The sequence below is a fragment of the Rhineura floridana genome, chromosome 3 (genome assembly GCF_030035675.1).
Source record: "Rhineura floridana isolate rRhiFlo1 chromosome 3, rRhiFlo1.hap2, whole genome shotgun sequence".
Lineage (NCBI taxonomy): Eukaryota > Metazoa > Chordata > Lepidosauria > Squamata > Rhineuridae > Rhineura > Rhineura floridana.
The window spans coordinates 15,698,919-15,715,953 of record NC_084482.1 but is presented as its reverse complement, the minus strand read 5'-3'; the positions used below and the strand labels follow the sequence as shown (position 1 = coordinate 15,715,953).

At 43.5% G+C, this 17,035-nt stretch overlaps 2 protein-coding genes across 2 annotated transcripts in view; one reads left to right on the top strand and one right to left on the bottom strand.

Moving 5' to 3' along the window:
- The window catches only part of SPRYD3 (SPRY domain containing 3), a 101,453-nt gene that overhangs the window by 3,497 nt on the left and 80,921 nt on the right, over positions 1–17,035 (top strand). The gene's annotated exons all lie outside the window — the stretch shown is intronic.
- On the bottom strand, positions 75–15,566 carry IGFBP6 (insulin like growth factor binding protein 6). The gene is made up of 4 exons (XM_061614607.1): positions 14,967–15,566; positions 3,776–3,927; positions 2,929–3,048; positions 75–1,126 (listed from the first exon to the last, which is right to left on the bottom strand). Exons 1-4 carry the CDS (start codon positions 15,346–15,348, stop codon positions 1,013–1,015), a joined length of 768 nt encoding a protein of 255 aa, XP_061470591.1. The 5' UTR covers positions 15,349–15,566; the 3' UTR covers positions 75–1,012.

Genomic DNA, 17,035 nt, shown 5'->3' with positions numbered 1-17,035 from the left:
TTATTTCTTCATTTGAACCCTTTTCAGTGTCAGGAGTTCTTCATAAGCAAACAAATTAGTCATTAGGAGCAAAGTATGTTATAGTTCTCAAATTTATTGAAACCAGTGACAGTGAAACATACGGAAGCCAAACTTTCCTCGCCCCCTGGACACAAACGGCTTCAATTAAAGCACACTGCAGACAACAGGGAAGACCCATTATATGCTCCTCCTCTGTCATGGAAGGCAGCCATAGAATCCCTGCCATCAACAGCTCCTGCCATCCATATTACTCTCCCATGATGTGCTTCAGCGGAGGCTATAAGGCAATCTGGTACAGAGGGGAGACTAAGGACCAAGTGGAGCTTGGTAAGAAGGGGGCCACCATAAATGCCCTAGGCAGAACGACCACAGCCTATTGCTTCTAGTGCCCTGCACCACGTATCCCATCCACACTTTCTTGTTCTAATTCAGGGGTGTTAACAGTAAGAAAAGCCTGTTCTATATGGGTCCATTCTTCTCCCATTTCATAGTGCCCCTGTGGACTCTATGGTGTTATATATTTTTACAAAGTTGTCCCCTTTTCCATTCTTCCCTATTACCTGTAGCTTAGTAGGATGCTTAAGACAGACCCTGGCTGGTGATTACTCCAGGACTCCTCTGGCTACTCATGTTCCTCTACCAGTTTAGCACCTGGGATACATGTCTACCTAAATAAGCCTGGCTTATGTGCCAGCATAACTTTGCAGTGCAACCACTAATAGCTTATTCAACAAAGCATCTTTAGTCATGCATTCAGAAGTTGCCTGCTATTGGCCATTGTCCTGACGCAGCCAGTCCAGGCTCCTCCACCCTTTTGTAGGAGATTTATCAGATGCAACAGTTGCTCCAAGGTTACTCCAGGGAATCCAAGATCCCAACAAGGTAGCAACCACACAATAAGTTAAAAGCAAACATTTGTGACAGTTCTAGTAGGGAGATTCTTCTCAGTCAAGAGTATCTGCTGCTGGAGCACTTGGTACTCCCCACCTATTCAGTCGATGTTAGCAAGCAGGCAAAGGGGGTTTTCTTCCAGCCCTTCCAACTGGTGGCCTCTCTTATCCACACACCAGCACTGGCCTCTCTTCTGCCCTTTGGATGCTCGGCACTGCAGAGGGGAAAGATATTAACAGGAGACGGGTGGACCAACCAACCACCATACCCTTCAGCAGATATCCAACATCCTTGGCTATTTAGGAGTACTGAGAACCAGCAGCTCCTTCAGCAATCAACACATTGTGGAGACCCTGGATTTCTTTACTTATGATTCTGGTGGGGAAGTTGAAGCCCAAAGAATCAGCAGTTCAACACAGAGAATGTAACAAGTCCAACTGAGAAATCACTTAGCTTCTGTTCAGTAGTGGATTTCCCCATTATTGCAGTTTGCCTCTGCACCCTCCCTCAAGTATTACTAGCAAAAGGGGGTGGTACTAATGGCTGTTTTTTCCTTTGGTCATGTATTCGATCCAGTGGTATTCAGCAGAAGAATCCCCCTTTCCCTCAAAGTATAATTGGAGGAATGATCATCTGAAAGCTTTGAGTACAAACAGAGCTAAAATTTGCCTCCCCTTAGTTATATGCACCCCCTTACTGTGTTGAAGTTACTTTGGGAAGTGTACCTCTTAACTGGAAAGAAGCAAACTTGGAACAGAGCAATGACTCATGCAGAGATGCTGTGGGCAATTTCTCCTGAAAATGCACAGTGCTTTCTTGCAATCCACTTCTAGTGGTGGTAGACAATTCTGCCACACCTATGCAACAGATGCAAAATAGTTCAATTGTTCCTGGTAAGATTCCACATGAACAACTGAATAGTTATGGCAGAATCAACTACTCCTAGTGGAGGTTGATTACAAGGAGGCAAAGCCAGAGTGGTGGACCACACAGAGACCAAATGTTTATCAAGCTATTCTACAGCATTTGAGTTTCCTTTTCCGATAGGTTAAACTGTTTTGAGAAGTTGTAAGATGAGACATTACATTTATCTCTGGGTCTTAATTGTAAAGGCCTGAGCATGCTCAAATCCATGCACATTATTAAAAAGACATTACAGGTAGGAGGTGCTGAGAGCATGATTACTCGTGGAGCACTGGCTGCAGACTAGTGCCCTCCAAAGTTACAGATGCTGGCCGTCTCTGGACAGTGTAGAGGCAGAAACATTAGAAAAAAATCTCATGTGTCTAAAAGAGTCTGTTTGAGAGAGAGAATATAGAATCAAAAAGAGAAGACGAAAGCAGCAATTGCCAAACTGTGCCAGAGTACACTAGTGTGTGCCATGGAAAAACTGATAGCATGCCACTAAAATGTTTTATTTAAATGATATTGTGAGCCTAAAATAGCCATCCACAGAAGATCTTGCTTGTTACGCCTCTGCATGAGTCACTATTCTGGGCTCTCCTCCTTCCAATTAGGAGTCATAATTAGAACATGAATTTGCAGCGAGCGATTTGCAGGGGCAGGCAGGCAACACTTTATACAGACTAGATTATGTTGCAACCAACTTTGTGCTCATTGTTTGTGCAAAAAACACATTTCTTTCAATAGCTAGAGCTCAATAGGTCCCAAGGCCTTAAAAGAAAGATAGGCATTTATGAGTAAAGCCACATAAGGCACACCAGCATGACTGCTTTGCTGGAGCCTAAAAAAAGTAGTAGTCACGTTGGTGCTGGATCATATTATACCTCACTTCCCCATTTAAGGAGACCAATACATGCATTACCCTTTTCCCAACCTTAGCGCTGTGGGAAGCTCCAAGTTATGGTTCTCATGCACATTATACTCGCTTCCTTCATATCATATCCAAAGAAGTACGCCTTGTGCCTGCCCAAGATCGGTTCCTGCCTGCACGGTTTATCTTGCCATAAAGCCTGATAACAGCTCACTTTGCCTCTGAGCAGCTTATCAGTCTACCTGCTTCCTCCTGTAGAAACCTCTGGTATCGCAGTTGGGAATGAAGATGTCTTCACCGTTGAAGTAAAGTGGGGCCTTCAGCTCCTGCAAGATGGCTGACAGGTGTCTGCGGCAAGGAGCCTGTGAAACAGAGATAGGATAGTAGTTAAGCAGTGGTGGATAACCTATGGCTCTCCAGATGGTGTTGGATTCAACTCCCATTAGCCCCAGCCAGCATGGCCAATGGCAAGGGATGATGGGAGAAGTTGGGAGTTATAACTCTCCAGATGCTGTTGATTACATGTGTTAAAGTTAATCACTGGATTGGCAAAAGGGTTATGGTTGTATGCAGGTGGATAGAAGCAGGAAGAGTCACTGAAGTATATTCAAACAGAGGTACTTAAGCCTATTTTATGAGTCAGAGTTTCTATACAGAAAGCACTGTATAACAAATGCTAGCATGGAAGGGAGGGAGTCAGGCTATGAATTTTCTCCGATATGCTGATTTTCCAGACAAGGAAGGCTGTGTGTACATGCATGCATGTTAGTGTTAAACCAAGGGTGAGTGTTCAATTGTGTGATCCTTCTGCTTACTGAAGACATGTAATCCCAGAAGACTTATACCTCATGCTCTTCTGAAAGTGTGAAGTAGCACTTGTAAGAGTTTGGAAGGAAAGGAAGAAAGGAAAAAAGATGGAAGCAGACAGCTAAGAGCAATAATGTGTAGGTTTCTCAGTTCTTCAAGCCCTAGCATAACTTTCCTGTGCATGAAAGGCTGCACAGAACAGGAAGCCAGAATTCCAGCAGGGAAGCAGAGTCCTCTCTATTTTCACTGCCTGGGACAGCATAGGCCACTTGCTCCACACACCGTTTCAAGCTCCTGTTTGGCATCACTGCTCAGGGAGAGCTGCTGTAGCTGGACTTTGCCAATGGTAACCTCTTGTAGTGGATCCTGGCTCTGTAAAGGGAGAGTCTCTGGAGTGGACTGACCTGCATTATGATTCTCTTCCCAACCGTCACCTAGAGGGATAGAAACAGACCAGTCTTTCAGTCACTCTTCTTAAGGTAGGCGAGGGGTGGGGAGACCTGCTTCAGGATAGCAATTCTCAAACTCTGTACACTGAACAAGACTAAAACATGCCTTGAAAAAAATTAAGCCCCTATGGTTTAATTGGATGCATCCATAGTTCTCTGCCCAACAGTACATGGATGGTGCAGTCAGCTCTCGTACTCTCTACTAGTGACTGGTAACATCTACTGCTGTCCAACCTCCCCTGAACAGGAAGGATTAAGGATGCACTGGGATTCCCTGATGCATGAGCTGCAGCTGACAGGTGCCGAGGAATCCCTGAAGCACCACTATCACTCAGCAAGCATAGCCCCATTGCAAGAGTCCCATGTTTGGGCAAAGGGAAGGAAGGACACTGACTAAGAATGTTAACTAATCTATCCTGCCATTGAAGGAATGTATCTGCACATTGTTCTGGAAACTGATCAAGAAAATATATGCAAGAGTGAGATCTGTCTGCAATGTTAATTGCAAAGCAAATGCACCTCTGTGCCAGATATCAAGAGTTGTTATCAGCGTACAATACCTCTCTAAAGGAGGGATTTCAGGTATGGCCAAAGAAAGCCTTTGGTCAATTTCTCCTTGCAATTTCAGAGAGTCTTGTCCTTGCTCTCTCTCACTCACAGCAATTTGTACCTGACTGCTTACCTAAAAGGCTAGACACGTAAGGTTGCATCCTCCCCACTTTATCCCGCACCAGGGAAGGCAGTTTTTTTAAAAAAGGGATTGCTGCTTGTTATATGTACACAATCCAGATTAAACAGATTTTTCAAATAGTCCAGAACTCAAAGTCCCTCAGTCATGAAGTTCACTGAATGACCTTGGAGAGTTAATACACTGCCCTGAAAGGCAGTTGGGATAAAAATACCAAGAAGAAGAAATGTACTATTTTTTTATTTATTAAATTTATACCCTGCCCTTCCTCCCAGAAGGAGCCCAGGGTCGCAAGCAATGGAACGCAATGCTGCCGATAACTTCAGCCATCTCCACCCAAGAACTAGCAGTATCCAAAGGACAATTTTAAAGCTAAGACTATCCAGAAGGTTGTGTGTGGAGTCTTAACAGTCACATAAGTTTTCCATTTGAAAAAGACTCCTGACCTATTTGTCCCTCCAGCCACATAATCTTGTCACTTAGGACTACAGGTGCCGAGCAGTCCAATTCTCCCTGTCATACCCCAGATCCAATGGAGGGTAGTTGTATTCATCTCCACATCTGTTGTTGAGTTACGATTTTCCTCAGGGGAAATTCAAGGTCTGTAGACAAACACCTCTTCATTCAACAGAGGTGGGACTAAACCCTAACCCCAGGTGCACTTTCCATTGTAGAATTTACAGGGAAAATAGATGCACAATCTAGTCTTTCTAAGATACTGTGCTGTATTCTGTACTATTGTAAATAATGTCCCCAGGCTTTAGCCACTTAGCAAAAATTAATAGACTTATTTGTATTTTTGTCAGGTGCATTTTGTGTTGAAAAATGTGCACTTTAAATGCTGTTTATCTTGGTGTGCTTTTTTTGTCCAAGCCAGTGTTAATAATGCATTGGAGTAAAAAAAAAAAAAAAAGTCCTATGTGGTTTTTCAAACAAAAGCTGAATCCGGAACTGGAGAACGCTGCATGCTTATTGAATGGTGGACTGACATCAGCAAGTCTGGAATAATGGAGAAAGTCACTTATCAAGTCCAGGCATGTTGAAATAATCACAGTAGATTTTTATATCATTTGGGTCAGTTTTATTAATGATACAGTCATGAAAAAAACATGGATTTCACCCACCAAAGACACTTCAATGTTTATAGAAAGATACAGTGAAAAATGTGACTGTGCAGTTGGTTTGTCTCCCAGTTGATCTATGTATTTTGTTTCCCATGGAGTTTTGTTAATGAAAATAAAAACACTTAAAATAAAAAAGCAGATCCAGGGAAGCAGGTATCCTTCTGACACAACACAGGGCTTTGTTTGAGGCACTTTGGCCTGGGGCAGTAGCCATCCATGTTGGTTTGTCCCCACTTTAAGAAAGTTAAATCGTGGCGTTCAGGGTAGCCAGGAATGTCTGGGTTTCCCAGCTTCTACTTCAGACCTTGACAGCTCAATGGGGAGGTTTAATTAAGAGACTGTTCAACTCCATCACTAGGAGACCCTAGCAAAACAGGCAGTGTCTACCAGAGTCCTACCCAGGGCTTCGGAGTCGTAAGCAATTTTGGGTGGAGTCAGAGTCGGTAGAAATGTACCGACTCCAACTCCTTTGTAAATGGCAACTGTATATTAACTAGTAATAACACATTTACTGTAGTAAAATGGCAGCACAAGGCATTTCATCACCACCACGTGAATCCAGAGCTTGGAAAAGTTACTTCTTTAAACTACAACTCCCATCAGTCCCAGGGATTGGGCTCATGGGAGTTGTAGTTCAAAAAAGTAACTTTTCCAAGCTCTGGATTCACGTGGTGGTGATGAAATGCCTTGTGCTGCCATTTTACTACAGTAAATGTGTTATTACTAGTTAATATACAGTTGCCATTTATGAAGGAGTCGGACAGTAGAAAAATAGAGGAGTCGGAGTCGAAGGTCTGGTGTACTGACTCCACAGCCCTGGTCCTACCCCAATAAAGTTCAGCTTTATAGTAAAATAAGACTTAAAACATTAGCTCTTAATTTCCTGTACCTGAAGTAGGTATGACAATCCAATTCTATACATAAATTGAGTTGTATTCAGCTATGTCCTGCTCAGAGCAGACCCACTGAAATTAATGAACCTAAATTAGTCGCGTCTATTATTAACTTTAATGGGTCTACTCTGAGTAGAGCTAGTAGTGAATGCCATCTGTTGTCTCTACAACAGTACACACAGGATGTGAGGACTGTAGCTAGTCCTTTATAGACGTGTAGCCAGTGCTCTACAGGTTGAGAATGCTGAAGGGGCTCTTGAGCACTGAAGACCTGTGTATTTATAGCTCAACAGGCACTAGCTCAATCAAGCTACTCCACTGAACGTCTGCATTTTCCATACTGCTCCTCAAGGGGGCACCAGAGTTCCCTAACAGCAAGCTGTCTGTTTTAAGGTACTCCTGGTGTCTCTGCTTCAGTCTGCATTTCATATACAGAACTCTGGCACAGTGGAGACCATTTAAGGCTGCTGGAACTGCAGAAGCAGAAAAAAAGATGGGCAAACCTTCAAGGACAAGCCAGTTTAGTAGACTGTAATAACAAGTTTCTTGTGATATCAAATGACATCATAGGTTCCAATAAAACTATTAGCATCTTTATGGAGGATACATCCATAGTTGTCACAGAGAATGATCAGTCTAAACATTCCTGATCCTATGTATGTTTTACTCAGAAGCAATTCATACTGTGTTCAATGGGATTTGCGTCCTATGTAAGAATGCACAAGGTTGCAATTTTATGCTGGAAAAATCCACCGTTGGCGGTTGTCAAACAGAGATTGGGCTTGCTGGCTAAGGAATGCTGGTATGACCAGCGTCGCACCAAGTGAAGAATCTTGGATGCCACATCAGCAAGTTTTTCAGATTCACAATGAACAGGATAAATTATGCATTTATCCAGGTTGTTTGATCAAATGGAATCAACTGATTAGCTACAAAAGCCCACTTAGAAGCTAAGTTGGTTAAGTTTCCCTAACTGCAGAAATAAGGCACTGGTAGAATGGAAAAGTAGGAAGGGAAACATATATATGACCTTCCAATGGTCCTATGCAGACACACAACTGGTGAAGCCTCACACAGCCTTTATCTTGCAAAAGCCATTTCTGTACTAATAAAGGTGAGAAGTTTGATGTTAAAGAACTGGAATTCTTAGTATTCCAATTGATTTGTTGGATATCGTTCTACAAGTGAGCTTCTGCAATTCAAGGCCATGCAGTAAAATAGTGTCTAGATTTTCTCCACTTGTGCATTCCAGGGCTGTGGAGTCGGTACGCCAAACTTTCGACTCCGACTCCTCTATTTTTCTACTGTCCAACTCAGACTCCACCCAAAATTGCTTCCAACTCCACAGCCCTGGAAAGGGCTGTAAATGTCTTTTTAAATTGGAAGCTCTCATAGGAGCATTTTTATTGCTGCCTGAATATGCGCTGATCTTGTCATCACAGCATTTGTCTTCAGCTGGGTCCTGTGTCATACACTGACACACAAAATGTTTTCCATTTGAGTTATGGTGAAATGCTCAACTACAGCTGACTTCATGGGAAGCTTCTTTGACATTTTGAATTTATATTTTAAAAAATTTGTCAATCAAAATTTATTTTGAAGCCGGAGTGGGTACATTTCTTCCGACTCCGACTCCACCTAAAATTGCTTCTGACTCTGACTCCATAGCCCTGGTGCATTCCTCTGCATGTTTACTTGGAAGTTAAAACTCTCAATGTTCAAGGATGCTTACTTCCAAATAAGCATGCATAGGACTGCAGCCTAAAGTGTAAGTTTATCCTAATTTCCAAGCAAAGTGTCACTGAAGTATTTCCAAGTGTTTGACTAGAATGTGAAGAAGCTTTACTCTGACTATGGGTGCATTACAAGGACAGAAAGCTGGCATTATATGAAACAATGTTCAATGCTGCGTAATGTAGAAAACAGACACATCACTTCTGACTTTGTAGAACTGCATGCACGGACACCAGGAGGCCTGGATAAAGTGGTCTTTTAAAATATTTTAAAGTGGGAGGAAGAGAAAGATGCACTCAATTCTTCTTAATCATGCATTCAGTGTTATGGACCGAAGCCTGTGAAACTCCCTCCCAACTGAGATTAGATAGGGTCACTCCTTGCTGAACATCAGGCACATGACAAAGACCTCCTTCTTCTAGCAGGCATTTTAAGATAGTGTTCAGGTTTCTGTTTGGCTTTATGATTATATTATTGTTTTATTCTGTATGGTTTATTTTATGTATATTGCTTAGGAAATTAGATATGCAAATGAAATGGGTCCCAAGCTATCGTCTGAAGGCACATGAGGCCAGCACCCTGCTGAAGCTAAGCAGGGTCAGGTCTGGTCAGTGCCTGGATGGCAGACTGCCTGGGAACCATATGTAAGCTGCCTTGGGTTTCTATCATGAAAAGAAAGGCAGGATATAAATGTAATAAATAAATAAATAAATATGTGATATATAACTGTCTTAAATAAAATCATCAAGAGGTTGGTATTCATTGCTTTTTAGTCACCAAGAGGGGAGTGAACTTTACAAGTTCAACACAAATAGTTCTCCAACCACAATCTCTTAACAGAGGGGAGGAATTGGCATGATCTCCACACATCCAGTATCCCTTCCCACCTCTGGCTTTGATTTTGAAAAAGAATGAGAATGTATTGTACAAGCCATTTGAGGGGTATGCTGGCCACAACTCCCTGCAGCCATCTGTGGCTCTCACCTTCTCCACCATATTAGCAAACAATAACAGAGCCATCTCTTCCTTTAAATCAGCCAACATAGCTAGGGCGCCATTTTGGCATACTCTGTCCCAAGCCAAGTTGAATTCTGCATAAAATATCTTATACACAATAATCACACACATTCTGCTAATTGCAGGAAGGGGATAAAGAAGCTAGATTTTACATTGGATATCCATGGCACTTGAAATTTCACCGAGCCATCTCTCAGAGCCTCCATCTAGGTGTTTTCCCCACAATCAATATAATTTGCACACTTGGAAATTCTGGAGAATTCAGATTATATTTGTATAATACAGTTCCATTCCAACATTCTCCCTGATGCCCTTTTGATTTTAAAGACCTGGTTCATTGCAATTTGTCTGGTTAGTGCAATCACAGTGCCCGCTTTGACTCACCCACTATAGAGGAATGGTCCATGAGGCAGCTGTTGTTGGCAAAAGCTCCACCTCTCTGTATTTCTTGGTTGTAGCACCACCATTACTACCCCTACATCTATGGAGCTCTATTTTAAAAAGTGAGAATTCTGCAGATAAGCTATTCAGGAGAGTAAATAAGGAAACAGATCCACCACCCCCCGCTTTCCTGCCAAACAGCAGAAGAGCAGGATTTTAACCTGCACTGGTTAATTTTTAAAAACAAAATTTTAAATTTTCATTTCTGCAGTGGGACTCAAGTAAAACAAATAAATATAGGAACATAGGAAGTTGCCTTATACCATGTCAGACCAAGCATCCATCTTCCTCAGTACTTCTACACTAGGAACAGGGAACCTGTGGCTTTCCAGAGGTTGTAGGACTCCTACTCCCATCAGCCCTAGCTAGCATAGCTAATTGTCAAGGATGGTGGGAGTTGTAGCCCAACAACATTTGGAGGACCACAGGTTCCTCATCCCTGGACTATTGTGACTGAAGTGGCTCTGCAGAGATTCAGATGGAATCTCCTCCAGCCTGACTTGGCGATGCCGGGGGTTGAACCTGGGGCCTTCTGCATGCAAAGCAAATGCTCTAGTACCGAGTTATGCCCCTTCCCTAAACTTGCTTGGGACATTCCTAGGTTCAGCCCTAGCTGTACTCATGAATCAACATTTGGGATAGAAACACACTTATTGTTCTGCTGGTTCCAGTGCGTCTCCACCTCTCTTTTCTGAAAATGGGGGTAAACGCTAGCCAAACCCCACCCCTTTTACTGCAAAATCTGGTGGGACTAGCAGAAATGCTTTTTTAAAATTTGCTTCAGGCAGATTTTGCAACTGATCGGCAGATCAACCTGTTGCTCCTGCAGGTGTGGCCAATGGAAATGCTTTGCTGTAGGCGACTAGTGTGCTCACAGCCAAGGAAAAGTCCTTGTCTCAGTCTCTGGAAGGCCGCTGTCCAGCATGGTAAATCCTAACTAGCATCAAAGACCATTGGTTAGATTTCATTAAAGGCAGTTCTTTTCAGAAACATCTCCACAATTCATTTAGAGGAACAAAACTTCTGCCCATTATTTACCAATGGCTTAACTATAAAGAACACTATACATGTGTTATTCATGGGGCTGCCCTTGAAGACTACTCAGAAACATCAACTGATACAGAATACAGCTGCTTAGAATTTTGACTTGGACAGACAGGCTTATGCATATCATGCCAATTTTAAGACAATTTTGTTGGGTGCCCATTTGCTTCTGGGCCCAATTTCAAGATGCTGCTTTGGTTAAAACTGCAAATGGCTTGGGACCCAAATGCCACTCTTCCCATATTAACCTGTCTGCGCTTTAAGATCTTCTGCTGATGCACCTCTCCAGTGCCAGAGATATGCTATTCAGCAATAAGGGAGAGGGCTTTCTCAGTCCTCTATGGAATGCCCTCCCTAAAGAGGCTCAGCTAGCATCTACACTGCAGTCTTTCTGATACCAGGCAAAAACATTTTTATTCCCCTAGGGAATTTTAGTTTTAAGGGTTTTTAAAACCTGCTTTATTACTGTTTTATGCTATAAATCAATTGTATACCACTGAGCAGTGGGACCCTCTGGAAGACCCATTGTAATTTTGAGGAGACAGTGTAGTGTGATGCAATTATTCCCTTACATGCCTCTCTCCCCCTTGGTGCATCCAGCATGCTTAAACTTTCTCATGGCTCCCATGGGAATGTTTAGGGAGCACAAGACAGCCAGGTGCTATGAATAAACTAATCAAAAATGGTCTGTGAGAATGTAGCCAAGACATAGGTGTGGCTCATAGACAATTACTGAAGCAAGCACGAGTTGGCAAAATGTATTCGACCTCATGATAGGAAAACAGTATAAAAAAGTCCCAAGGGGTGACAGAATGTTGAACCTCTCCATGAGCAAGGACTGTGATATAGGGCACGGCTGCCTGGCACTTGAAGCATGTCTGTTACTGCAGTAGGGTTCTCAGTAACTGAAGGAATGTAAGCCTACTGTAAGAACCTGTTCCTTTTCCCCCCGTGCTGTTAATATTTTGTCTCTCCCTCTTCATAAAAAATGGAAAAGGAATCAACCTGGTGGGCTTCACTGCCTCGTTCAAATCCCTAAAGAACCTCTGGCCATGGTAGAATGCTCCAAAATCCAAACATGATGAATGGCGGCAGATAAATGTTTTGTAAATAAGAGAGGGAAGAAGGTGATTTCAGGGCCACAAGTCAGGCATCTCATGGCTTGATGTTAAGACCTAGCTAGGGTGCATCCACTTCATGTGTCCAGTATCAGGCACCGAAGGAAATATGAATATACAACATCACCCCCACATCAGACAGTATAAGCTTCTGGACTGGCCATATGAGACCAGTCATAAGTACTAGGAACCTGCAGGCCTTCAGTCGATCCTTGGTTAATGAAACAGTCCTGTTGCATTTTCAGGTTCCAGATTACATGCTCACTTATTGCTCCAGCAACCGACTACAGTTGGGGCTGGAGAACAGACTTGCTAGAATACTGATGGCAACAAGAGCAAGAAGGTCTAGCCCAGCATAACTGAAAGATTTTTGAAGATGGAAATGTGGGACCAGGGGTATCAGTTCTCTCTCTCTTTGCCTAGGGCTCCTACATTTAGTATATACATTTTTTTAAAAAAGCTAACACAAATTCTCAGCTCTATTTTTGCTAGTGAAAATATGCACCTATGTGAGTTGCCCAGCATCCTTCCATCATCTGGCAGAGGGCTCATCATTGGAGGTGAGCAAAGCTAATTATACTTGCAAACAATCCAGTTTGCAGGCTGTGGCCTTTCCATGCAACCAAAGAAAACAGGCTGTTGTCACCAAGTGTTCAGGAAGCAAGCAAAAACGAGTTTTTAAGAAGTTACGTCGTGTGCAGTCAGGCACGATGCCAGAGATGCTTGCATTACTTCTCTTGTTGCCACAGACCAATGTGAATGTATCCTAATAAAGAATTCAGAGGCACAGTGCCCTTAAATCACAAAGTGAATTCTAATCATAAATCCAACTCATAAAAATAGGTTTGTGACAAGGAGCTGTCAGATCCAAACTTTACTTGTATATTAGTGTTAAAGAATTCAAGCCCAACCTCTCCCTTCCCATAGTGCCTCTGTCCACCACAGAAACTAGTGGCAACTTGTAGTCTATAAAAGCAGAGCAATAAAGAACTCTTTAGAGAATCCTCCCGTGAATTCACTGGGTGCAATCCTCCTAGGGTGCAGGTTTTCAAACTGGGAAGGGGGGACATGCCCCAAGGAGGTGAGAGGAGATGGTGAAGCCCCAGGTAGGAAGAGATGCTTTTCCAGCCTTCTCCCCACAAGGCATTGCACCCGTGACTAGTTTTAAGCAAAAGGTGAGACAGCTCTGACATGAGATCAAAGGTGACACAGCACGCACAGGACACACACCCCTAGGGAAGGAAGAGGATCCCGCAGATTATCCCCCACCCCCAAAGATTCCTGGCAGCTTTGGGCAGTAGACATGGGAGGGGGAAGATGGGTCAATTTTGGTTCTCTTCGTTTTTCATTTTTCCAATCTTAAATTCAATTTTCCATATTTCAGCAGCCATTTGCAATGTTTGAAAGAATCCTCATAACTCCTCCTTGGCATTTTAGTATGAATTTCTCCTAATAAATACATTTTTATATACAGTTTTGACTAATGGATATATCTTTGCAAGGAATTTCTCCAAACTATGCATTTTTGTGTTTTATTTTCACAAATATATTCATTTTTATTCATATTTCTTACAAATATATGCATTTTTGCAAACATTGCTGAGCTGGAGAACTGCACTGCAAAATTTGGGCACGTGCGAATTTTGAAGGATGGCTGCGATTTGGTTCCCATTTTTTTCAGAAAGCACAGATTTGATAAATTCAGCTTTATATACGATCTGAATTGAATTTCTTCCCCATCCCTAGTAGACACTTATCTCATCTATCTGGAAGTATTCCTTTCCTAGCCAGAGTTTCACAAGTACATGGCAAGAGCTTAAGGTGCTCACCTGCACAAGAAATGGCTACTGGGGGGTGCGAACCCAAAGGAGAGAAGCTGAGTTCAAAACGTTTGAGAAAGAAAACATTACCAACACAATGTAAACGAACTATCCTGATGCCTTACTGAATATTCTCTTCCAAGGCACCCAACTCCGCTTTCTTATGAAACAGCCTCTGTACTAACAGCCCTTTCACACCATTACGATTTCACCTATTTAGGGCTCATCCCTCACATTAATACAAAGGTCAGAAAACTAAGGAGGCTTCTGGTCTCCAGGATACATACAAATTAGCTCTGAGAAACCCATCAGGCCTCATCGCTTTTTGAAGCCTAAAGGAAGAAAATATGACAAGCTGAGCAAATAACCTTTAAAGGACATGCTTTTCAAAATTAACTTGCACTAACTACTCCTACACGACTGCAAATCAAATTGCTAATTTGAATTCGAATTTTGAACATATAAGCATGCACCGCAGACTTAAAGCCGCTAGCCCTTATGGATGCAACGAGAATTCCACCTCAAGGCTGGAAAGATAAGCACCCAGCATCCACTACTTAGTGGCCAGACGATGGTAATGATCTTTCTGCACTTGGAATGTCTATTTTTATAATCGTCAGTCTCGTTTCGATATCTGTTGGGACATATATGGACTGCTTATGTGCTTAAGTCAAGATGGGTGGATTATTTTTATTGTTAACGTGAGCTGACAACATTTTTTATTATATTTTCAAAATAACATATAAAGAAAGGGAAAGTTTGGGGCAGTGAGCATCTCACACTCACACACAGAGAGAAAACCGCACCCTTTTATCACATCCTTGCAGCGCAATCCAATGGCTATTTATTTGAAAATAGCTCACAGTGTGTTCAATAGGGATTTCTTCCTTTGTGTTGAGGACTTCAGCCTTAATCACTTTCGTCTTGATTAGAAGGTAACGAGATTAATTTATCTCCTGCAAGTAGTATCCCCCACTTTATCCTTTCCTGCGCGCTTTATAATTACTTCTATGCCAACTTTGCTTATAGCTCGGCGATTTTTCTACCCGGGGTTGATAACCCGACTTAAGTAGCCTCAATTCTACAGTGAAACTCCGGCTCCCTCATGCCTCGTGTGGAAGGTGTGGGCCAGCCAAGCCACTCACCTGCCGCGGGCCCCGCCTCCGTCTGGTTTTTACTGCTGCCGCCACTGCCGCTTCGCTTCTTGGCAGTTCCCGCCAGACAGACCCCCTTGCCGCGCAGCAGGGCCTGCAGCGGGGCGCGCTCCCCGGGCCGAGGGACGCACCGCAACCCCGGGGCACAGCCAGGCGTGTAGACGCCGCAGGGTTCGCCAGCTACCCTGACGCCGCAGCCCTTGTCGTCGCAAAGGGCCTTAGGGTCCCTCGCAGGGAAGTCGCAGCCAGCCGCCGGGGAAGAGCAAGCGGGCCTGGGCTGGCCCTTGGGCCCCAGTACAGCGCCTCCCGTCGTCGTCGTCGCCCCGGCCAGCAAGAACAGCAGCGCCGTCTCCAACCAGCAAGCCAGGAGCATGGTGGACCGTAATACGCCGACGCCGGCTGCTCTTCCCGCCGCGAACTGAGTGTTTTGAGCGCCGTGCTGTAGCTCCGGCGCGCCTTAAATGCAGCGCCCAACCCACGAACTGCCGGCCTCCTTCCGCGCCAGGTGTAGCCGGCTCGGCTGGAAGGTCACCAGCCGAGAGGGTGTGGCTGCGGGCTACCACGAGTTGGTTGGTATCTTCCCTCCTCCCCCTTATAATTGTCAATCTTGCCCGCTCCTAAGGCTGCAGTTCCATCCACACTTATTAGGGCGAAAATCCTGTTGAAGCTGCGGCGGAGAATTACTTCTGAGTAGACACGCATATAACTGCGCGGGGAGAGCACCCTTTTATGAACACTTGTTTGGGAGTATCGCCTATTGAATCCAGTGGAATTGACTTCGGAATAAACGTCTGAAAGCCAGTATGATGTAGCGGTTAGAGTATGTTTGGACTAAGAACGGGTTCCAGCCCAGGTACAAAGTACAACAAAGCCATGTTCCGCTCTCGGGCTAACCGATTCCAGGGAGCAGGGAGCAGGGAGGAGGGAGGGGGGAAGAAGAACCTTGGAGCCCCCCCGTGAGCACCTTGGAGAAAGGGTGAGATAGAAATATTAATAAATAACATAAAAACGTGCATAAGATGAGCCTACAAAGCTGCAGTCCTGTGCCCATTGCTGGAGGAAGCTCCTCTGCACTTTAAGGAACTTCTTGATACTTGCTGCATACCTCTCAACTTCCTAACCTAGATCACATCCAGAGTCCTAGCATATGCACGTTGAGGCGGAATTTAAGCCGCATGCTGTTCAGTGGGCTTTTTACTCATAGGTAAGTGTGGCAGACCTATTGCGTTGAAATTCTAGACATCTAGAATTTTTGGTTGATTCTATTTTTTAATCGTTCTAAAAGGAGTATACTTTTGAAAAGTAAAGCGAAACAGAACAGTCTGGATCCATCTTCAAAATATTTTGCTGCCGTGGAAGGCAACCTGAGGCCCAAGTCTAGGCTGTTTTGAGATAAAAGCTGAGATGCAAAGTCTGCAATAAGCTATTGGTGCTTATCTCTCCCACCTTTGCAACTTCCTATTGAATATGAACAATGGCAGGACCATTCTATACAGTATCTACTCAGAAGTCCCACCAAATTGAATGGAGCTTATTTGTAGCCAAGTAAGTATAGCGTTGCAGCCCAATGTTCCCATTTTATTTTTGTGGCAAACTGAGGATGAAAAAATCTTTGGCTGAGGCAGGAGTTTTAATTTCTCAGGTTTGAGTGTACACAGTAATGAACCACTGGAAAATAGAAGCTTTTATCCAATTGTAGGATTGCCAGCTTTTTTTTTTCATGGACGAGCGCATGTGCCTTCGAACATGCAAAGTGATCAGAAATCAGCAGCAGATTCTCCAGCACATGGAGATTGCAGTTTAGTGATGTTGCAATTTTCAAGCAGTGCAGAGTACTTTTCCTGAAGTCAGTGGGACTACTGAACTTTTAACTGTGCTGAATAACAAGTATGTTAAACCAGATGAAGATTGGAAATAGTGATCAGGAACACTTTACCAACTGGATTGCTGCCTGTCACAAAACTGTTAAGAGAGAGAGACAGGACCCTTACTTAGAGCACTTGTTTGAGGTTATAACCATCAGTTAGTGGAAGTAAATTGCTGACACTTGTAACATGTGA